General features: G+C 42.0%; 1 protein-coding gene across 1 annotated transcript in view; it reads left to right on the plus strand.

Annotated features, from left to right (window-relative positions):
• Positions 1-24,986, plus strand: part of HPSE2 (heparanase 2 (inactive)) — a 290,889-nt gene that overhangs the window by 229,838 nt on the left and 36,065 nt on the right. The window contains exons 6-8 of the mRNA XM_044298791.1: positions 3,794-3,841; positions 19,574-19,667; positions 20,932-21,038. Coding sequence (XP_044154726.1) covers positions 3,794-3,841; positions 19,574-19,667; positions 20,932-21,038 — 249 coding nt within the window. The remainder of the gene's footprint in view (positions 1-3,793; positions 3,842-19,573; positions 19,668-20,931; positions 21,039-24,986) is intronic.

Genomic DNA, 24,986 nt, shown 5'->3' on the forward strand with positions numbered 1-24,986 from the left:
AGCGGCATGCTATTCCATCCGGTTTGCGTTTAGTTGGACCATAATTTATTTTTCAACAGGACAATGACCCCAAACACGCCTCCAGGATGTGTAAGGGCTATTTGACCATGAAGAAGAGTGATGGGGTGCTGCGCCAGAGGAGCTGGCCTCCACAGTCACCGGACCCGAACCCAATCGAGATGGTTTGGGGTGAGCTGGACCGCAGAGTGAAGGCAAAAGGGCCAACAAGTGCTAAGCATCTCTGGGAACTCCTTCAAGACTGTTGGAAGACCATTTCAGGTGACTACCTCTTGAAGCTCATCAAGAGAATGCCAAGAGTGTGCAAAGCAGTAATCAAAGCAAAAGGTGGCTACTTTGAAGAACCTAGAATATGACATATTTTCAGTTGTTTCACACTTTTTTGTTATGTATATAATTCCACATGTGTTAATTCATAGTTTTGATGCCTTCAGTGTGAATCTACAATTTTCATAGTCATAAAAATAAAGAAAACTCTTTAAATGAGAAGGCTGTGTCCAAACTTTTGGTCTGTACTGTACATTAGATTGTTAACCGGTCTCGCTAAAAATGGCAGTAGTCTAAAGTGTATGGGGGCCTTAGAATCCCATGAATTCTGTGAGTTCAAGGCCACGTGATCAGAGGAATTGAAGCGATCTGATTAGTGCAATATTTGAAAGTGTGGTCATGAAAATAAAGGTACTGCTTATGTACAGTAAATAGGCACTGTGGTCAGATATTGCATGAAACCACCATACACCGACTGTATTTGGTAAATACCAGTTGTATGGAGGGACTCTGCAGACCATGTAAGAGAACACAGTTCTGTTTAATCCAGTGACAGGTGGCATCTTCTCTGGTTGTAGTTATTATTTTTCCTTTTCTTCTCCATCCATCCCAGACCACCATGATGACTTCTTAATGTGCTGCTGAGACATCTTTGGCCTCTCATTTCTGCAGCCGTTCCCAGCCTCAATCACAACACAAATAATTAAAATAATTAGTGTAGTAATTCAAATTTCAGACCAGACTGCTAACAGCTGGAACAGTACATAATACACAAATTTGGCACATCATTTGTGGTGGTTTTGTTTACTGAAGTGTCTATATGTGTGTGACACATTGATTCCTTATATGCTTTTCATGATAAAATGTAGTTCTGCTCTTTTAGAATAATATATTTAAAAGGATCCTGTCACATTGAACATGGTGTCCTGTCGGCATGCATCATATTCTAGAGCAGGAGAACCTGAGCAGATTTGTGTATAGCTTTGTGAGAAAAGAATCACTTTGTTTCTGCCCTGCATAACGGAAACCAGACGGATCCGTTATACTTGCCCACAGACTTTTCTATTGTAACAGATCAAAACGGAATGCCTCTTAAAGGCTTCTGTTTTGCATTCCGTCGGGGCATTCCGTTATATTCCATTATAAACGGAACCTAAAACGAAGTGCCATAGCGCTAGTGCGAACCCACCCTAAGTGGATGGGCACCATTGTACAGGGAAAACAGTGAAGGCTACATGGTACTAAACTAGTGCTGCTCCCCCTTAAAGGGTTTATGCCATTATTGATGTAAAAAAATGGAAATCCGACATCATATAGCACATGACATTCTCTTTCTAACAAAGCTAGAACCAGCCCTGTACCTCACATGGATCCAGAGATCTCCACATTGATTGCTGCAAATGTTCTGCTAGATTCTCTTCATACTGGCAGCTCAGGGGACGTGTCCTTTCTCAGGGGACGTGTCCTTTCTGTGCAGCTCTCTCCCTATACCTACCACAGCTTCTAGCAGAAGATAGGGCTGGTGACAGTGGAAGATTTAAACTGAGCGTGTGTGAGTAACTCAGTGAGGTAGACATGAATAAGGAAAAGAACAAACAGCAGGTGGCGCCATACAGATACATTTTATTGAATAATTTATAAATATAGACAGGCACACACTTCATTTGGAATAATCCAGAGGTCTTTATTCTGTATCATCCACATATTCCTTTATTATGTTTATAAGAAAATATAAAAAATATAAGAATAATAATACTTAAAAAACCAATACCCCTCTATTTGCTGTATATGGGGTAAATATGTTAGGTCTCCCTTTACTTCCACATATACATACAATACGGTACTATATAGATAGTCTCTATCCCCTATATATGCCCCTTCTAGTCCAACTGGATGCTGGATTAGTATTCAGCTAATATTATAGTTCAAAGAATGTTCAGGATTAGGTCATCAATATGGTTACATTGTCTCTTTTTCTTTCCAATTGATATAAAACCCATCAGCAGTATATAAATAATATGCAGACAAATCGTCAATCCGAAAGGTTATTTTAGATTGTTGTGTAGATATACAATTCACCAAGGGTTCCCATGCATTGGTTTTCTGAGTCTCCTTTGTATAGATGGCAATATATATTCAGCAATGGTCAGGAGTCTATACTCACTATTAGAAGATATATTTTTTATGCCGCTATCCACCGTGGCGTCCCACGCAGTAGCTGTAGAGCTAACACGGACCGTGGTACCTGTACTGTGGTTTGCTGGATCCCTACACCCACGTGATAGGGCGCACTTTGCCTCAACCGCCTAGACCTTCGTAGGGTAACTCACGTGCTCTCTGTATCTCCAGTGCGGGAAGCAATAGTTGCTGCCACGTGGGACACCACGGTGGATAGCAGCATAAAAAATATATCTTATGACCATTGCTGAATATATATTGCCATCTATACAAAGGAGACTCAGAAAACCAATGCATGGGAACCCTTGGTGAATTGTATATCTACACAACAATCTAAAATAACCTTTCGGATTGACGATTTGTCTGCATATTATTTATATACTGCTGATGGGTTTTATATCATTTGGAAAGAAAAAGAGACAATGTATCCATATTGATGACCTAATCCTGAACATTCTTTGAAGAATAATATTAGCTGAATACTAATCCAGCATCCAGTTGGACTAGAAGGGGCATATATAGGGGATAGAGACTATCTACAGTATATAGTACTGTATTATATGTATATGTGGGAGTAAGGGAGACATAACATATTTACCCCATATACGGCAAATAGAGGGGTATTGGTATTTTAAGTCAAATTATTATTATTATTATTATATTTTTTTAATATTTTCTTATAAACATAATAAAGGAATATGTGAATGATACAGACTAAAGACCTCTGGATTATTCCAATTAAAGTGTGTGCCTGTCTATTTTTATAATATATTTGATTGAGGTTGACGGAGTCATAGAGCCAGAGCACCTTTATCCATAAGGCCTCTTTCAGACGGGCGTTGTGGGAAAATGTGCGGGTGCGTTGCGGGAACACTCGCGATTTTTCCGCGCGAGTGCAAAACATTGTAATGCGTTTTGCACTCGCGTGAGAAAAATCGCGCATGTTTGGTACCCAAAGCCGCTAAATTAAATAATTTTATTGAATAACTCCAATTCCAAAAGTATTCAGATTCAGGTGCTGGTTTAAAAAATGTAGAATCGGTTTTGTGGCACAGCCCCTTTAATTCTTATGATAAGCGGCGCTCCCAGAGGTTTGACCTAGCAATAGCCATCACTATGATGTGGGAATCCGATTTAAATCAATACAATACATGGTATATACTAAGAACCCTACAAAACAATACATCTGCTCAGCTCCTCCTGCTCTATAACATGCAGCGCACCCACAGGGGGCCGCGCCCGATGTTGCAGGTGGTGTACACAGCTATGACTTTGGAGTTGTACATAAGTACATTTGGATATTTTATAAGACCTTTGCTTTGTGTTGCAGCTTTATGAAGGTGGCTGGAAGAGCGGTGGATGCAGTTACCTGGCAACAGTAGGTATTCTGATTTTTTGTATTTTTTACGTATGCATTCATATTAGCAAATTTCTTAAAATTTTATTACGGTCAAATTTTTTCTAAAAATCAAAACATTTATACAAACTAATGATCTTTTGATCATTTTTACATTCATCACTAATTGCAGACCTCGGGCTCTCCTGTTCCAGTATGGTTGGTGTGATATACAGTTGAGGGAATCAATTTGTAAGATTTGATTCGTCTCATGAAGCAAGGTTCTGCATCTGCTTAGGACGCTCCCCCCATCGTTTGATTGACAGGGCCGGGCATCTCAGTCAGCCCTGACAATCTTCAGCTTTACTCAGCTGCTCCGAGGCTCTGCTTCTGCTACTGGAGAAGCGACTGTTTGTGCGCAGCTACCCTTAAGCGCAGTTGCTGCTCCAGTAGCGGAAGCAGAAACTTTGCACTTGCGCCCACTACTTGGATCAGCGACGCAGGCGCGATATGTCAGGGCCCTCTCAATCAAGCAGTGGGGGGAGTGTCCTCAGCTCCGGGGACACCTTGTCGCAGGTGCAGAACCTTGCTTGATAAAATGAATTGATTCTTACGAATTGATTCCCTCATCTCTAGTGTGATGGCATGAGGCGCCATCAGAGGGCAGCATTTTTATTTTTTTCTGTATGGACCCTCCTGCTTTAGGATATTGATGGATATATCAGTTTCACTTGTAACTGACATGTTAGCATTCCTCAATGTAAAGTTGGCTGGAAGCAATGTTTGTCTGTAGGCGTCCATCTTGATATCCAGCCTTGGGAAGAAATGTACTGCTCTATAGAGAATATCACTGTATCTGGTCTGTAAACATATAGTCGGAAAGAAAAATATGCAAGAAGCCGAATATAAGATGAAATACTTGTATAGTTAGCCCCTCATCAAGAATACTTCTCCTGTGACCTTCACCTCCTTGAATGAATCTATTCCAGATTACTTTCTTAAACTCGGAGAGTATGTTCTTCAGAATTTCACATGCTGACCAGGTATACAATTAAGGGGGTTGTACCGAGATAAAAACTGCCGCCACCATTGATCATGAGGGTCCTGATTCCCCAAAATGAATGGATCGTCGGGTTGAGCATGCATGTTACTGCTTAATTCATTCTCTTTGAGATTGCCAGAGATATATAGATGAGTGCTGTACCATAGATATGAATGGAGAGGCAGTGTGCATGCTCGACCACTGCTCCATTCATTTAGGGGACTCGGGATTCCAGTTCTTGTGGTTGTTGGAGGTCCTAGTGGTCAGAGTCCTACTGATCTGGGCAGGGTACAAGTTTTAATCTTGGTACAATCCCATAGAGATGAAGAGTCGTGATTAAGGGTCAATATTACAAGATCTGAAACGCGTAGACATGAATTGTCTGTTTTTTACTGCACTGAACTATTAAAGTTACTACGTACTTTTGGAAGCTGGACTCTTCTTCTCTTTTTTACTTTGGATACGTACCTTCACGCCTAGGCTCCCGGCGTTGTCCGTGCCTCCTTCTATTGGCCTCAGGTGAGTGTACCACCTCTGTTTTTCCTTAATCCCATAGAGATAAATGGAGAAGCAGCACTCATATTTGACGGCCACTTCATTGATATGGTGGGGCTCAGGGCTCCTGTGATCACGGGGGTCGCAGCGGTTAGACCCACACTGATCAGACACTTTTCCCTATCCTGAGGATAAGGAATAAGGGGGTCATTTATTATTGTTTTTACGCCACTTTTGTGGAACAAATTCTGCAACTTTTCCCCGCTCACGCCACTTTTCCGAGGTGGCGGAAAAACTGGGAATGGCATGAGCAGGGAAGAGAGCTGGCCAGCCAGCCGGTCCGTCTCATTCATTATTTTTTCCACGCCAGTTTATGGCACGGGAAATCGTCTTATAAACTATGCCAGCATGGGAGCTGGCATATTTTAAACCATGTTGAATGGCCGGTGACACCAAGCACCAAAGTTATATAGGGGCCTGCGTCTCTACAAAACTTTGGCGCATCCGCCGCCAGCACCAGCCAGCGTTGAAATCGCTAGTCTTAATAAATGACCCCCTAAGTTTATATCTTGGCACAACCCCATTATGTGATGTAAGCTTGGCACTGTTGCCTAAATGCACAGGTTTAAGTCTTCTACTGGGACATAAGAAAAAAGAATTTAGAAAAATGTTTATAAAAAATTAAAAATTTTAATCAAATAAGGCCTGATTCAGACATGTCAGTGTGAGTTCTCTTTTTTTAACTCATTTATTTGAACGAATGAGTCTTGGACTGAAAATAACCCAAAATGGTGCATGAGTTTCTCCGTTGGGAGAACAGCTCTGTGTAGTTCCAGTGCCAATTTCCAGTCTCGGGGCTACTCTGAAACAGCTGATTGGTGGACGTGTGGGTTGTCGGACCCCAGCCGATGAGACATTGATGTCCTATCCTGTGGATAGACTTTCACTCTTAAAATGTTTTCCGAGATCATTGGGGTCTGGCATCAAGCACCCCTGCCGATCAGCTGTTTGAGAAGGCACTGACCTTCTCGCAGCTTAGCCTAGGCCATGTGACATCACGTTCATCGGTCGCATGGATTTGGCGCAGCTCACCCCATTGAAGGGCAGCACAGCCACTATACAATGTAGGGCGCTGTGCCTGGTGAGCAGGGAGAAGGCCATGGTGCTACTGCGAGCACCAGTGCCTTCTCAAACAGCTGATCGCCGGGGGTCCCGGGTGTTGGACCCCCACTAATCAGATACTGATCATAGGTCATCAGTAAAAAAAAAATCTTTAAGGGGTTCAGAACCATAACTCATTAACATCTCTTTAGTTTCTGGGATACAACCAGCCTGGTATAATGACAGCCTGTCCTGCCTGACATATATGTTGGAACTGTACACCGCATAGCACAATGCTGTGCTGTTAGTATTGCCTTGTATGATCAGTCAGCAGCTGTTCCTCGCTCAGCTGGCCCATACCGCAAGAACTCTGTGTCCCCCGGGTCCCTGGAAACACTTGCACCTGGACCTTGAGTTGCAGCCCTTCTTGAAGTGTTTGCCTCACTTTCCTAACCTTCTTCCATTTTCCAGCCCCAGATAAACCAAGAATCTGTCAAATTATGGAAATGATTCTGAAGAGACTGAGCTGCTGGGTTATAGCTAAATGATATTAATCCATAGTAATAACTGTACAGACTGCAATAATCATGTCTGCAACATAATAAATAACATCATGTCGATAGGAGAAATCAGGCTAAAGATGTACTAGAGACTAAAGTGTCGTATGAGATTCAAAAATGAGTGCCTGTTATTATAATAATTCAGTATCCGACAGCCCGCCATTAGAGGAGCGTTTCCCATTAACAGCATTTATCTCCTATTCCCAGGATGGGTAATAAATGTGTGCTTGTTGGGGGTCTAACTGCTAAGATCCCCACTGATCATGCAAATGGGGGTCCCTGAGTTCCACAAATGATTGGAACGGTGATGTGCATGCGTGAAGTATGGAATAATAGAGGTATCCAAGTGCTGACCCTGGCGGTCTCATAGACTGTGAATGGAGTGGTGGTCACACATGCTCATTACCTCTCCTTACACACGTGGGAACTCAGCGATCCTTTGTTCTCCTGATCAGTGTCAGAGTCCTAGCAGTCAGACCCACAGGATAGGTGATACATGTTGTTAACTGGAAAACCTCTTTAGGGCCAATACCTAAAAAGAATATGGTGGAGCTGTAAGGCTAGGTCTACACGACGACACTGCAACATTTGTCGCGCAACAATTTTTATAATGGTCTATGGTGTCGCAATGCGACATGCTGCATCTGCAACGCGACAGTCGCAGAAAAATCCATCTCAAATAGATTTTTTGCGACTGTTGCAGTGCGACACCATAGACTACCATTATAAAAATTGGCACGCGACATTGGTGCGACAAAATGTCGTGCAACACTAAAAATGTCCTACTGTTTTGTGTCTACCGATGCTATGCAGAGCTATGCATCTCCATGGTAACAGACAACAAAACAAACCCTGTGTAGTCTGATCCTGCGGTTATACTTTCTGTTATGCATCCCCAACTTCCTGCTAGTATGCAAAATAAGAATTTTAAGACTGTATAAAAGTCAGAAAATCTAATCTATGTCAAGTGTGAGGAGGTGTAGATTTGTGCCACAATATATATATTTAGACAGTCATTTATTATTTGTTATACACCACTTTTTGGAGTATTTAGGTGACAGATTTTGTTGCAAAGGGGTTTTGCGACAAATTCTGTGACTTTACCCCGCAATAAGGATTGTGGCGTGGGTGGGGAAGAAGTTGAACCGGGTGGCCCGTCTCACAGCAAGGGAGCTGGCATAGTTTAAACCATGTTGAGCGGCTGGCGGCACCAAGGTTATGTAGAGGCCTGCACCTCTACATAACTTTGGCGCATCCCCCGGCAGCACAGGGGGATTAAGACAGCATCTAAATCGCCAGTCTTAATAAATGTCCCCCATAGTGCCTACCTGTGTTCCAATTAAATAATAAATTCACTGATTAACTATGTTCTATACAGAGAAACATATGCAAAAGACAAACTCTTTGAGAAGACCACCACTTCAATTTTTGGTGTTTGACCCAGACACAATGAAGAAATTCGTGGCACACCACAGTAGTTTTGATGCAATTTAATTATAGGTTGATGTTTTACATCATTTCATTTCATATATTCATATATTCACATATATAATTGATACATCCGGGTAGAAGCAAATCAAACTTGCATAGCATGTCCCAACGTTTCGGCCATATGTCTGGCCTTTGTCAAGGGATCTATAAGAAATTATATAAATTGGAAACATTTGTAAGTTCATGTGAATGAAATGAGGATCATGAAAGAGATTCTGGAAAAATCAATTGAGGGTCCAGTATATGTCAAAGCAAGAAAGCAACTTAAAGGGGAAATAATTCCAAGAGTATCATCATTACAGCAAGACACAGTGAGGCATTGACGGACAGCATATAAGGGGTAGCAATGGTGGCATCATATGTTAGCATAATAATTATAAGTCAGTGGAACACTTGAATATATACATACATAAGTAAAGTCTTATCATATAAATCAGGAAGTCTAGCTATAGGTCCCCTGATATGGTGTCCCTAGATGCCTGTTTGTAATGTACAAGTCGTTAAATAGTCTCTAGAGGAAGAGGGAAGAGACCAGTAATTACCTGAAGTGGTTAGCTGTAAAGAATTCGGCCGGATGTGAACGCTGTGTGGGGCGCGCTGGGTTTTATAAAGGAGGCTAGAGTGTACTGTCTAGATGGTGGCTGCGTGCGTCCGCGATGACGTCATGCCGTTGGCGTATGCGCAATGGTCAATATTAGTCACATAAGGGCATATGTGTTGCCCTTACTGTAGATATCATAAGATGGAACCTGCAATAAATAGTTAGCTCTATTGTAGTGTGTGGCTATGCTAAGGGAACTATGGTTATGACCCAGACACAAGTGAATCTTAGCAAGGAAGGTTAAAGGGGTTGTTCAGGGGGAAAATTCTTCACAAAGGATTCAAACTGGGGTAAAAATAGGGATACTCATCCTTGCTGATTTCCTGCCGCTCCCGTTCCAGCACTTTTCTCTGTTTTCTGATCCTCTCTTGACACACAGGAAATGGCTGAAGATGCCTCTCCGCCAATCCTTGAATGAGGCGGGTCAACCCTGTGCCAGTGATTGGTTGAGCAGGCATCTCCAGGCTATTCCTCTATGTCAAGACCAGAAGCATAGCCCTTTCTAAAAGATCCCCCTCCGGACTCCCCCTTTAATTCTGCAATATACATGTGAATACGTTGTTAAACATGCTATTGATGTAAAGCACTGCAAATGTTCCTGCTCTCGAATAGCCGGGCTATTACGTTTCCCATAAGGAGAGAAAACGGAATGTGAGACACAGACCCAAGAATTGCAAGAAACGCTTCATTTCCTTATTTTCAGAAATCAGCAAGTACAATCTGTAGATTGGAGATTTATTCCTCGGGGCAGGTTGCCGGCTCTACATAATCCAGACACCCCACAAGGAGGAATTATAAAAAGATCTTAACTTCATTCCTCAAAACCTCACAGGGGCTCAAAATTAGGTCTTGAATTTCTATTTAAGTCAATTAGTTTGGTCTAATCAGACACGGTACTTCTAAAAAAAATAACGCCGTGTTTTAATAGCTGGGAAATAATGAGCAGGAAAAAAAAACTGGCAAGAAGAAAAGGTAATTTCACTTCTGGGATTGCTTCTTTCCGCTCTCCATTTGTGAAGGCCATCTTTACATGGAAATGCATTGTTCTATGTAGACACCCTACACATACAGTGAAGTCATAGGTTACTTTCTTTGGAAATATGGTGCAGAACGCGACGCGTTGAAAGCTTACTGGCCAACGTTACTGAAATATATGTCTTAGAGCTGCTGGCGCTTGCAGACTGTCATATGTCATACATAAAAGACGTCTGCACCGAGGAGGACTTTCTTTCCTTAGACCTGATATCATCTGACTCCATAAAGACGTTACAGAGAAAACAGAGGCCGGAGGAAATCAGTTATATATGGTTCCTTCCATTTTAATATTTTATTTGGAATGCTGTTAGTTCAGTACATACATTGCAGATATCTACTCTACCGACAGGACCGAATTAAGGCTAGCCCAACACTATAGATTCAGAACATCTGTTTGACCGACAGCTGTTCCCCAGCATGCATGTGCTCTCAACCACAGGAGGGGAATGAGCTGCTGCCAGATACCTCTTGTGATGACTTGCTGAAATCCATCATGGCCGACCATTGTTTCCTCCGACATCTGCTGCGGCAGGAGAGTCATACAGTTTAGAGGGCTGGAGAAGAGTCATACAGTTTAGAGGGCTGGAGGAGAGTCATACAGTTTAGAGGGCTGGAGGAGAGTCATACAGTTTAGAGGGCTAGGTGGTCAATCATGATATCAACTTGTTCACCCAACATTCATCTAATGTGTAAGGCCACTTTATGGGTGGCTTAAAGGGCATCTGTCAGCAGTGAAACTGGCTGATCTGTTGCATGTGCACTTGCAGGGGTGCACCTAGCCTTTCTGCTGCCTGAGGCAAAAAAATTGAAATAGCGCGCCCCCCATGCTAAATTCTTAACCTAACCAATTTCCTTCAGCCCTACTGTTAAAGACACACTTGAAAAGCATTACATACAATGCTACAAAACATACAGAGTAATACAGAACCACATACCTCATACATCCAGTGATATCTCCTCATTTCCTTATCTTCTCCATTCAGACCATGATGACAGCCCTTCCGCTGCCCCCCACTTTCCCCTACCTGGCGCTGCCTAAGGCATATGCCTCACCTCATTGGAGGTGCATCCCTGTGCACTTGGCAGCTGAAGGCATCTGGTGTTGGTCCCATGTTCATATGTGCCCGCATTGCTGAGAAAAACGATGTTTTGATATATACAAAGGAGCCCCTAGGAGCAACGGGGGCGTTGCCGTTACACCTGAGGCACATATGAACCTTCTCCACTTAATTCTATGGAGGTCATTCCAAGAGAGGAAGCAATTACCGCTACATCTGGTTTATAGAAAGTGTACTGGTGTCATTATGAAGGGATTTTTTATACAATTTTTCTCTCTTTGTTATATATGTTAAATGTCCCCCAAAGGTCTTGTTTGACCTTATGGGGAGCACAAGGTGTAAAAAAAAAAAAAGTTAGTATTTAAAAAAAGTGTAAAAAAAAAAGACTAAATGAAAAAATAAGCCACCGCATGCCACACCACAGCTTCTAACCCCACCCCTGGTGACCATAACTCGTACATCCCATTTATCAAAAGGACCGAAATGGGGCATAGTTTAAAAAAAAATATATGTTGCACATTGGGTTATTAAGAAAAAAAATGGAAAAAAAAATGTGAAAGACTTGTTTTTTTTACACTTTCCTGGTTATAAAAAATAAATAAAAATACTACAACAAAAATGAAAAAAATAAAGCCCCATGTATCATTGAAAAAAATCACAAAAAGTATTTATATAGTAAATAAATAAAAGTTATGGCCTTCAAAGAAGCGGGGTAAATGGTCTGATAAACCAGGCACAATGCTTGTAGGACTAGCTCAGCTGAATCTGTTGCTTCATTCTGTAGAAAAGTACTTTTATTCCATATGCAAATGAGCAGTTAAGTGCACTGAGGGTGGGCCCAGGACACTCTGTGCACCATTGCTCCTCCAGTCTCCTCTATCAGCCCCTCCCTCTCCTTGGTTGTCAGGGCTAGGTGATATAACTATGCAAGATCCTGGCCCTGTCAATTAAGAAGAGGGAGTGGCTAGGAGAGAAAGCAGGAGGAGCAAGGGTGCACAGAGCGCCGGCTTGAGTCCACCCTCAGCGCACGTAACTGCTCATTTGCATATGGATATAAATTTATTTTTCTCCAGTATGAAGCAACAGATACCAAACCAGATTTGCTTGTCTTTTGGCTTTTATGATGTTTAGTACCGTTTCTTTGTTACATTTCTAATTGTGTTATTGTTTTTATGCCCACGTGTTTGCAGGAGTCTTTCTCTAAAACTCAGTATCGCACTCTACAACATTTTGTTCCGTTAAATACACCTTTTTCAATTTTTTCACAAGTAAAAAAGTAACATAAAGAAATGTATAGTCTTCTATACCAGTTACATTTACATGTTATTTTCCTTCTCTATATATCTTTTTTGTCATATGAGATTAATATAAAAATTGCTGGGATATGCCGTCACTTTATTGGTGGGGGTTCAACCTTTGGGACCCTATGATCTGGAGAATGAAGAGGCCCCTTCAGTCTTTCCCTACACAGTGGTGCTCCTGGTCATCACCTACTGAAAGCAGGGGACCTGCAGCACAAATCAGTTTATATGAATGTCACCCCCTGAAGTTCACCTACACAACCAGGAGCACCACTTTGCCAGGAAAAACACTGAAGGGATGCCCAGTGATGTGATCCCTTCATTTTCAGGATGCTGGGTGTCACAGAAATCAGACCCTCACTGATTATGATGTGATGGCAGATCCTACTCCTAGCGATAGGCCATCACTTTACAAGTTACAAACCGGATTCCAAAAAAGTTGGGACACTAAACAAATTGTGAATAAAAGCTGAATGCAATGATGTGGAGATGGCAAATGTCAATATTTTATTTGTAATAGAACGTAGATGACAGATCAAACGTTTAATACGAGTAAATGTATCATTTTAAAGGAAAAATACGTTGATTAAAATTTTCACGGTGTCAACAAATCCCAAAAAAGTTGGGACAAGTAGCAATAAGAGGCTGGAAAAAGTAAATTTGAGCATAACGAAGAGCTGGAAGACCAATTAACACTAATTAGGTCAATTGGCAACATGATTGGGTATAAAGAGCTTCTCAGAGTGGCAGTGTCTCTCAGAAGCCAAGATGGGTAGAGGATCACCAATTCCCACAATGTTGCGCAGAAAGATAGTGGAGCAATATCAGAAAGGTGTTACCCAGCGAAAAATTGCAAAGACTTTGCATCTATCATCATCAACTGTGCATAACATCATCCGAAGATTCAGAGAATCTGGAACAATCTCTGTGCGTAAGGGTCAAGGCCGTAAAACCATACTGGATGCCCGTGATCTCCGGGCCCTTAAACGACACTGCACCACAAACAGGAATGCTACTGTAAAGGAAATCACAGAATGGGCTCCGGAATACTTCCAGAAACCATTGTCAGTGAACACAATCCACCGTGCCATCCGCCGTTGCCAGCTGAAACTCTACAGTGCAAAGAAGAAGCCATTTCTAAGCAAGATCCACAAGCTCAGGCGTTTTCACTGGGCCAGGGATCATTTAAAATGGAGTGTGGCAAAATGGAAGACTGTTCTGTGGTCAGACGAGTCACGATTCGAAGTTCTTTATGGAAATCTGGGACGCCATGTCATCCGGACCAAAGAGGACAAGGACAACCCAAGTTGTTATCAACGCTCAGTTCAGAAGCCTGCATCTCTGATGGTATGGGGTTGCATGAGTGCGTGTGGCATGGGCAGCTTGCATGTCTGGAAAGGCACCATCAATGCAGAAAAATATATTCAGGTTCTAGAACAACATATGCTCCCATCCAGACGTCATCTCTTTCAGGGAAGACCCTGCATTTTTCAACAATATAATGCCAGACCACATTCTGCATCAATCACAACATCATGGCTGCGTAGGAGAAGGATCCGGGTACTGAAATGGCCAGTCTGCAGTCCAGATCTTTCACCGATAGAGAACATTTGGCGCATCATAAAGAGGAAGGTGCAACAAAGAAGGCCCAAGATGATTGAACAGTTAGAGGCCTGTATTAGACAAGAATGGGAGAGCATTCCTATTTCTAAACTTGAGAAACTGGTCTCCTCGGTCCCCAGACGTCTGTTGAGTGTTGTAAGAAGAAGGGGAGATGCCACAGAGTGGTGAAAATGGCCTTGTCCCAACTTTTTGGGGATTTGTTGACACCATGAAATTCTGATTCAACATATTTTTCCCTTAAAATGGTACATTTTCTCAGTTTAAACTTTTGTTCCGTGATTTATGTTCTATTCTGAATAAAATATTAGAAGTTGGCACCTCCACATCATTGCATTCAGTATTTATTCACGATTTGTATAGTGTCCCAACTTTTTTGGAATCCGGTTTGTAGAAATCCCTCTTTAAATGGGTTGTCCCACAAAAAAATATTCTATAGTTTTTAAACCAGCACCTGGATCTGAATACTTTTGTAATTACACGTAATAAAAAATTCAGTTAATCAATAAAATATATCTGTATGGCGCCACCTGCTGTTTGTTCTTTTTCTTATTTCTTTGTCCTGCTCACTGAGATGGCCGCACATGCTCAGTTACATCCTTCAACTGCCTCCTGAGCTGTGATAGGCAGAGCATGGACACGCCCCCTGAGCTGTGATAGGCAGAGCTGAGACACACCCCCTGAGCTGCAGCAGAATAGACACTCCCCTTGACCTGCCAGCTTGATATAAATCTAGCAGAGCAATGAATGGGGAGATCTCTGGATCCATGTGAGGTACAGGGCTGGTTCTAGCTTTGTTAGAAAGAGATTGTCATGTACTATATGATGTCTGATTTTAATTTTTCACATTAATCATAGGATAACCCTTTTAATTGGACACAGTCAGTGCTGGATTATCAAATGTTCTGCACATCAAAGTAAGGCTACAGGCACATGAACATTGTTTGTTTCCGTGTCCGTTCCGTTTTTTTTGCGGATAGGATGCGGACCTATTCATTTCAATGGGTTCGCAAAAAAACGCGGACAGGACACAGTGTGCTGTCCGCATCAGTATGTCCATTCCGTAGCCCTGCAAAAAAAATAGAACATGTCCTATTCTTGTCCGTTTGTCCGCAAAAGAAAACGGATGGCATACGGATGTCATCCGTTTTTGTTTTTTGTGGATCCACAATTTGCAGACTGCAAAACACATACGGTCGTGTGCATGTAGCTTTACTTGCAGATACAAAATACAGCACTATTAGTTTTTATTTAATCAAATGAGTTTCAGCGTACATTTTTACACGAGACAAATTTCAAAAAAACTGTTCCGTACATCTGCATAGTTTTTCCATGTGAATAAATTTCTGCAAAAAATCTGCAATGTATGAATAGACCATCATAATTAAAGCGTACCTACACTTTCAGGTGATTTTTCATGATAGAAATAAAACTATTTTTGACCATTATGTGACTCGTATCTTTCATTTTTAGCAGTTAACCCCTCTGCAGGCTCCATCTCTAATTCCGGTGGTTGGAGCCTGGCTGCTATGATTAGGCATGAGCGAATCGACTTCGGATACCGTTTTTTTTGTTTTTTTTTATAAAACAGTGTAGTATATAGGTCAATAGGTAGCTTGAAATAGTTGAAGTTGAAGTTAGAGTTAGGCGTTGGTAAAAAAAAAAATAAAAAAAAAAATATATATATATATATATATAAATATAAAAATTACTAATTAAATAGTTTTAGTTAGTTCGCCAGAGTACTGGCAGTTATCTAGAAATAGTTTAGGCGTTTATATATACAAAAATAATAAATATTAAATTACTGGTAATTAGCCGTAGTTAGTTAGCCTGAGTACTGGCAGTTAGAAATAGTTCAGAGTAGTGTTAGGGTAAAAGATTGGAAAAAAAATATCTAAATATATATATATATATATATGTATATATATATACAAAAAAAAAGTATATATATTAAAAAAAATTGTAATTTGCATCATATAAACTGGCTGAGCGTATGTATACGCAGAGGAGGCATACGCATTTATCTGTTCTGATACAGAAAGTGCAAGCAAGACAGAACAGTTTCAAATTTCGTCATCGTCCGCTAACACTAGTGATGACGAGCCACAGCAAAGTCGCAGACGAGACTCCTTTCCTGGCACTAGCGCTATTGACCCCGAATGGATGCCCACAGAGTCATATACTCTATCACAGGCATCCGTTATGATGTTATGGGGTTTAGGGGGGTGGAATTTTTTTAAATCTTCTTATCAGGAGAACTGCTAAATTTGATGGTTGAGCAGACCAATTATATACACTGCTCAATTCATCGCTAGTCACCCCACCTCATATTACGCCAAGAATGGCGTAGGGTGCCCTGTTGTTGTGGCGGACATTTTAAAAGTTTGGGGCCTCCTTCTAAATATGGGTCTCATAAAAAAAAAAACACTATGAGATCTTATTGGTCATCTGATGTGTCCCTGTACGATACCCCCATGTACAGGGAAGTAATGACAAGACAGCGATTTGAAACAATCCTGCGATTTCCTCATTCGCTGACAACACACAGTGGCCCCCCACGTGATGACCCCCGCCATGACAGGCTTTATAAAATTATGCCCCTTAAAAATTATTAAAAAAATTAAAGAGGTCTACACCCCAGAAAAAAATATTTCCGTGGACGAGTCACTTGTCCTTTTTAAAGGCAGGCTTCAATTTCGCCAATATTTGCCAAGGAGGAGGGCACGATTTGGGCTATAAATGTCTGAGCTCTGGGAGAGCTGATCTGGCTACACCTATAAATTTTGAGTGTATGAAGGCAGAGATACCCAGTTTTGCCCTCCTGAATGCCCCCCTTCCCTCAATGTGGCAGGTAAAATAGTGTGGGATTTTTTGCACCCTCTTTTAGATAAGGTGTACCACTTGTACGTTGACAATTATAACACCAGCGTACCCCTTTTCAGGTGCCTTTCAGTCATATGTAGGATCTGTTACAAAAATGGGATACGGCGGGATACCATATATCAATGTGACACCTGTCCAGATAAGCCTGGACTTTGCATTAAGCTGTGTTTCTGCATTTACCATACTTCCCTAGATTATTAATTTAATCAATTTATATTTTTTACTTCTTTTATGCACTTTTGGACATTTTTAATTTATTATACAATCCACAGTTTTTTAACACTCCACATTTCAATATATTATTAGCCAATTATAATTTGGAAAATTAGACAAACCCCTAGATGAATACCGTAAAATAATAAAATTCTCACTACACCCCTAGATGAATACTTTAGGGGTGTAGTTTCCAAAATGGGGTCACATTTTGGGGTACCTCAGGGTAACTTCAAATGCGACACAGCGCCTGAAAATTATTATTCCAGTGAAATCTGCTCTCCTAAAACGATATTGTGCTCCATCTATTCTAAGCTCTGCCATATGCCCATACAGCAGTCGACAACCACATATGGGGTGTTGCCGTATTCAGGAGAAATTGAGTAACAAATTTTGTGGTGACTTTCTCCTGTTACCCCTTATGAAAATAAAAAACTTGGGCCTAAAGTGACATTTTTCAGTAAAATATATAATTTTTCCTTTTTACAGCCAAGGGTTTCTAAATTCTATGAAAAGCATATTGGGCCAAAGTGCTCACTACACCCCTTGAAAAATTCCTTGGGGGTGTAGTTCCAAAATGGTGTCACTTTTTGGGGATTTCCACTGTGGGGTACCTCAGGGTACCTTCAAATGCGACACAGTGCCTGAAAATTATTCCAGTGAAATCTGCCCTCCAAAAGCCATATCGTGCGGCAGAGTACGCCCATACAACAGTCGACAACCACATAATGGGGTGTTAATGTAAACTGCAGAATCAGGGCAATAGATATTGAGTTTAGTTTGGCTGTTTACCCTTGCTGTGTTACAGGAAAAAATTTATTAAAATGGAAAATCTGCAAAAAAAGTGAAATTTTTAAATGTCATCTCCATTTTCCTTTAATTCTTGTGGAGCACATAAAGAGTTAACAAAGTTTGTAACATCAGTTTTGAATACTTGAGGGGTGTAGTTTCTACAATGGGGCCATTTTTGGGTGGTTTCTACTATGTAAGGCGCACAAAGTGACTTCATAACTGAACTGGTCCTTAAAAAAGTGTGTTTTAGAAATTTTCTAAAAAAATGTAAGAATAGCTTCTAAAATTCTAAGCCTTCTAACGTCCTAAAAAAATAAAATGACATTTTCAAAATGATGCCAACATAAAGTAGACAAATGGGGAATGTAAAGTAATAGCTATTTTGTGAGTTATCACTATCTGCCTTAAAAGCAGAGAAATTCAAATTTTGAAAATTATAAATTTTTCAAATTTTCTGTAAATTTTAGATTTTCTTTTTATAAATAAAGGTGAAACATATTGACTCAAATTTACCACTAACATGAAGTGCAATGTGTCACAAGAAAACAATCTCAGAATGGCTTGAATAAGTAAAAGCATTCCAAAGTTATTACCACTTAAAGTGACACATGTCAGATTTGCAAAAATCTGTCTGGTCACAGGGGTGCAGAATGGCCCGGTCATTAAAGGGGTTTTCCCATCTCAGACAATGGGGGCATATCTCTAGGATATGCCCCCATTGTCTGATAGGTGCGAGTCCCACCGATGGGACCTGCACCTACAATGAGAACGGAGCCGGGAAATGAACGCCCTCCATTCATTTCTATGGGGCCGGCGAAAATAGCCGTCTGCCCCATAGAAATGAATCGGGAGCATGGGCCACGCATGCGCTGTGCGCTCCCATTCACTTCTATGGGAGCAGCGCTTGCTGGTGGACGGCCCCTGGGAAATCTAGGGTCCTCCATGCACAGATCTCCCTGAGTCCCGCTCTGTTCTCGTTGTAGGTGCAGGTCCCAGCGGTAGGACCCGCATCTATCATACAATGGGGGTATATCCTAGCAATATGCCCCCATTGTCTGAGATGGGAAAACCCCTTTAAGGAGTTCCCTAAAAGAAAAAACTTCATGTCAGTGAATTACCTCCTCTCTGTACAGACCTATAAACTTCTGCTTCTTTTATATGATTCCTTTGGCCCTTGATACTTTTCCTAAAGCCTCTTCAGTGAAAACAGTAGTAAAGTTTTAATTTTATGCTTCTGGGAAACACATATTCGGCAGCAATACCTCAATATGGCAGATTTCAGTTCAGGTCCAGTGAAAATATTATTCTAGCTGTAAAATCTGCACACATCTGAGCGGCAGTCAGCGGTAACTGGTATTGTTATTACGCACACACTTTATTTCATGTTCGTGCTCATATTTTTATCTGTGGTTGCCCACCAGCGCTGTGTCCTGTGGCTTCTGGCTCGCCTCGGCTTTCTGACTGATTTATTACATCTGTGTATGGATGAGGCGTGAGATCTGGTGCGCTCATACACGTGAACTGCATATGATACATGTTTATTACCGTGTATAATGTCTTTTCTTCTTTTTTATAATAGTCACAATGTAGATGGACGAGTCGGTAAAGCGATGGACTTCATGAAAACACGACTGCTGGACACGTTATCTGATCAGATTCGGAAAATTCTGAAAGTTAGTATTGTGTTTAGAAGTGAAGTCTTTTAGAGCGGTGTTCCCCTAGACACTGGATGAATGATAAATGTTAGAACAGCAGGGACCCCCATTGATTGGTAGAACGAAGGAGGTTCTGCACATGGTATTTCCATAGCTCCCATAGACTTAGCACATGTTCCATAGTGGCTCAGTTGACCCGGGGTTACTGTGTTCCCCCTATTCTAGTGATCAGTGGAGTTCCTAGCAATCACACCACCATTAATCTATGTTAGAGTGGTGGGACCCCCACCGATTGCTAGAGCAAAGGAGATGCTGCTTGTGGTATTCTGTCACTCCCACGAGGTGCATTTGAGGAGGGTGGTGGGGATACCCAGCGATAAATAGGATGGTTGATAAAGATCAATGGAGGTCTGATTTCTGGGCTACAATGCAGGCGGTTCTGCCCACCCTATTTCCATAACTCCTAGGGAGTTTTATGGACAATAGGTGATCAGAGTTCTGGTGATCAGTGAGAGTTCCCAGAAATTAGATTGACACTCTTTTGGCAGTATTATCCAATACTAGCAGGGGCGACAGGCACACTCCGATAACTCTTGTCCAGAGTCCCATTCCTATCAGTGGGGGCAGCACTGCGGTGACCAGCTCTGTCCACCACACAAGGGACAGTGCTGTATTTCCAGTGTGGAGCTACTCAGGAACAGCGGATCAGCGGAGGTGCGGGGGATCAGACCCCACTGATCTGATGGCCTGTGCTGAGGATACACTACACCATTTAGGGCAGGTTCTCACCAGCATTAGGATTCCCGTTATAACTAAATTTTAGGACGGAATGCAAAACGGAAGCCTTTAAGAGGCATTCCGTTTTGCTCCGTCCTAATATATTTCTATGGGCACATATAACGGTTCAATTATTTTTTTTTTTTACGTTATGCATGACAGAAAAAAAATATCCTGTCGACGGAACCATTATATGTGCCGATAGAAATATATTAGGACAGGAGCGCATTCCGTTTTGCATTGTGTCCTAACATTCTGTTATATTCCATTATAACTCTGTTACTCTAATGCTGGTGAGAACCTGCCCTTACTTGTGCGAAAGGAGTTGGAGTGCACATATGGACTGACAATTCTACTGAATAGTGGAGTTGAGTAGTCCATCCATGGTGCTCAACACCCCCCCCCCCCCTTCAATGTTCAGCCATTTCAGCCTATAGAACAGTTATCACAACTGCCCCTTCATATCCTGTATGTTTTACAGCTGTACTATGTGCTTTGTATACAGGTGGTAAATGTGCACACCCCAGGGAAGAAGGTTTGGCTCGGAGGTGTCGGCGCGCCATGGTCAAGGGGAACAAATAACTTATCCGATACATATGCAGCAGGGTTCCTGTGAGTAAATACTACTTTACTTTGACCCTCTTTGACTCTCATCCTCTTGTCATGGTAATAGTGGGGGTGGGGTATTTTTTGAGGGAGATTGAAAATACTCTTTGTAGCCGTTTTTTTTATTTATTTTTGATGTTACAATAAAATAAAGGGAAGGATTTCTCACTGTGGTTGGCTGAGAAACATAAAGGGGTTGTGCACCTTGGGGGAATGGGCAGACCTGCAAAGAGAAGCATACTTACCTGCTTACCGACACTGGCTCACAGTATCTTCACTCCCAGGGCCTCAGCTGGGCTCCCTAGATCTTAATTTCATGATGCATTTGTCATGATGCAAGGGGAGGAGGTCACCATTGCAGCCTGCGATTGGCTGCAGCAGCATCAAACAAGCAGTTTACATCCAGGAAGCCCAGCAGAGCAGCCAAGTCCGGGGAGCAAAGATCCTAGGCAGATCGGCGAAGGGAAGCATGCTCACCTGGAAAGCAGGTAAGTATTCTACCCTTAACCGGTCTGCCCGAGACAGTGGTTTGCCAACCCCCCTCCCTCCTCAAAGGTGCGCAACCCCTTTAAGAGCGGAAGGGACCTTCTGATTAACGAAGTGAAAGAGTGAAAGAACAGGCAGCTCCATTATATCTAATGTGGTTGGTGTTAGTAGTTGTCAGACAGAACATTGCTGAGAATCGGGGAGAAGGAAATGGATATAGTCCATATTTTAAGTTATATCTTTTGTATTTTCCATGAGCCTTGCATAGGAAAGTACAAATGTGTCCCCTCTAAACTCTGCTCGAATTAGCTTTAAGACTCCAATTTTTCATTAAGTACATTCAAGATTATATCAAGACAAGCTTGCAAAACCCTTAACAGCCTGCAATTCACAACACAACCCCCGGGTGGCCACACATGGGCATATATAGCATAGACATCTTGTGGCGGAGTATAAATGTCACCACCAGACATCTGAGAAGCTCTGACAGACGTCCTTCAGAACCTCCTCCTTGAGGTTCCTTTTGTTTTGCTTTCATTTTCTCATCTCGTTAGGCTCTCTCAGCTGTCATGTAGTTGCACTGATTGCATCCCTTTAAATCCCTCCCCATACTGCATCACTTTGCGGTTTATATTACTTCCTGGAGTGTGTGCATGCTGATCCTACTTCTGAGTCTTCTACAAATAAGTTTTGTTCGTTCATTTGTGTTTTCCTGTTTGCTGGATCCCAGGTGACCCGGACTTCCTCCGTATCAAGTGTAGGGAGCCGGTGGTCGTGTTCCCTCACTATTATAGGGTGTTCACATGTTATACAGTCGAGGTACGAGGATATGCGATCATCTACCATTGGGATTTTCGCATAGGCTGAGCAGTTAGGGAGACAGCCAGGTCTGATGCAGGGCTCTCCCTTTTGTTCCTTAGTTTTGGATCCAGTCAGTCGGATCTTCATTTTGTGTCTTCTAGTTTCCTGTACACCTTCCGTGACAATAAAACATTTTTTTTATTTATTTTTAAAATGGTCTACTCGGGATATTTTGAGTTAAGAGCAAAGAAAGGAAGGTAAGGAAGGACACATCTGTACATATCGGCCTGATCCACGCAGGCATATTAACTTGCCATATGGCTGCTCTTCCATAGGCATGGTAAGCCTGTGAATATAGGTGGCTCTACGGGAAGGGCGCCATACGTGACTGTAGCCGTATACATATCAAAAGTTATACATGACTGTGGGTGTGGTCTATTTGATAGGCGGAGTCTAAGATGCCAGACAGTCTGTGCCTACAGGGTCCTAGCAAATGACTCTGGTAGTGAAGAGAGACATAAGGAAGGTCGGTTAGCCGGTGGACCAGCCTTTGAATATTAGGGACTATACATGAACCCCCAACTATTTTATCCTTCATTTCAACCTTTCTCCCACATTACTCCATGTTTGGTTTTCACCTCTTAACCCCATTGAGCTAATGCGCACATACAGTGCAATCGTTTGGCAGCGGACCCTGTGTAACATCTGTGCAGTATCACAGCTTGCACTATACTGTTGTTGGGATAGCGGCCATGTTACACGCAGGAAATCTCTCCCCTTTGTGCGAGCACCATTGTTGCACACATGCAAAAGCAATTTGGACACAGATTGCAATTACAGCACCTCTGTTCACACAAGTTACCCCGTGTCAGCCCTCGCTAATCACATCCTTTGAGTTTGTTAGCTCTTCGACGAGCATAAAACCATTAACCCTTCCAGAATCTATAAATGCTGACGGCATATGCATACCTTACTATAAATATACGCTATAAATAATACTCCGCATCTGGAGCGTTTTATGGCAACGCAGCTGTTTATGACTTTTCTAGTCCCGCATTTATATCATTAGACTTGGTATTTATTAATGAGCCTGCGTACATAAAATAGAAAGACAGATATCAAAGGTATCAAGAGAGCCCTTTTCTTTATGATCTTCACAAGTTCGGTGGAGGGGAAGGGCAAGCGGCTGCCAGATTTGTACAGGTTGCCTCTAACTAAGCAATAAAGCCCGAATTTTTGGCATGGGGGACATTGTAAATGAAGAAACTGAGAAAAGGATTAGAGGGCTCCAGTTAAAGCACACTTCGCGGTGACTACTTGATGTGAGCCCCGAGGCAGCGACAATTATTTCTGTTTAGATTTCTCCATTGATCAGAAGCTCTTTAAGCATTTATTAGTAGAAAATTACACCTAACACCTCGGCTAACTTGTTTCTGCCTCTAAATTGCTTCCACGGGAGGTCACTTGAAGGAGTCTGCAGTAGTCTGAACCTTCCTTTCCAGTGTCTTATTGATCGGTTTACAGGCGCTGGTGTTAACCCTGTAATTTGTTTGGTGTAGAATAGGCAGGCTCAGAATGGAAAATGGATCAGATCAGATTAGATTATGCCTATTCTCATACTTCATGCCAAGTATCATCAGATGCCATTTTATGGAGGCATTCCCCCATAGAACTGCAGTTATGTAAAAAATCTCCATAATACGTTGGCACATACGGTGCCCATAGCGCCTGTCTGCCGTGTGCATAATGCCTAATAGTTCCTTCCCACTTTAGGGATTGTGACATTTCTACTTTAGCAAATTTCCTTCCTTCCTTCTCCTATCAATCTATCTTTAATCTCATATCTATGTGCACTCACTGACAAAAAAATAACACACCGAGAAGGAGTTGTTAGGATAGAAGTAAATTTTCTAGCCTGGATACAAGATGAGATACTGCCTCTAGTCTGGATACAAGATGAGATACTGCCTCTAGTCTGGATACAAGATGAGATACGGCCTCTAGTCTGGATACAAGATGAGATACGGCCTCTAGTCTGGATACAAGATGAGATACGGCCTCTAGCCTGGATACAAGATGAGATACGGCCTCTAGCCTGGATACAAGATGAGATACAGCCTCTAGCCTGGACACACGATGAGATACGGCCTCTAGCCTGGATACAAGATGAGATACGGCGTCCGGCCTGGATACAAGATAAGATACGGCCTCTAGTCTGGATACAAGATGAGATATGGCCTCTAGCCTGGAAACAAGATGAGATACGGCCTCTAGCCTGGATACAAGATGAGATACTGCCTCTAGCCTGGATACAAGATGAGATACGGCCTTTAGCATGGATACAAGATGAGATATGGCCTCTAGCCTGAATACAAGATGAGATATGGCTTCTAGCCTGGACACAAGATGAGATATGGCTCTAGCCTGGATAGAAGATGAGATACAGCCTCTAGCCTGGATACAAGATGAGACATGGCCCTTAGTATGGATAAAAGATTAGATACAGCCTCTAGCCTGAATACACGATGAGATACAGCCTCTAGCCTGGATACAAGATGAGATACGGCCTCTAGCCTGGATAGAAGATGAGATACAGCCTCTAGCCTGGATACAAGATGAGATACAGCCTCTAGCCTGGATACAAGATGAGATACAGCCTCTAGCCTG

This window comes from Bufo gargarizans, chromosome 6 (genome assembly GCF_014858855.1).
Source record: "Bufo gargarizans isolate SCDJY-AF-19 chromosome 6, ASM1485885v1, whole genome shotgun sequence".
Taxonomy (NCBI): Eukaryota; Metazoa; Chordata; class Amphibia; order Anura; family Bufonidae; genus Bufo; species Bufo gargarizans.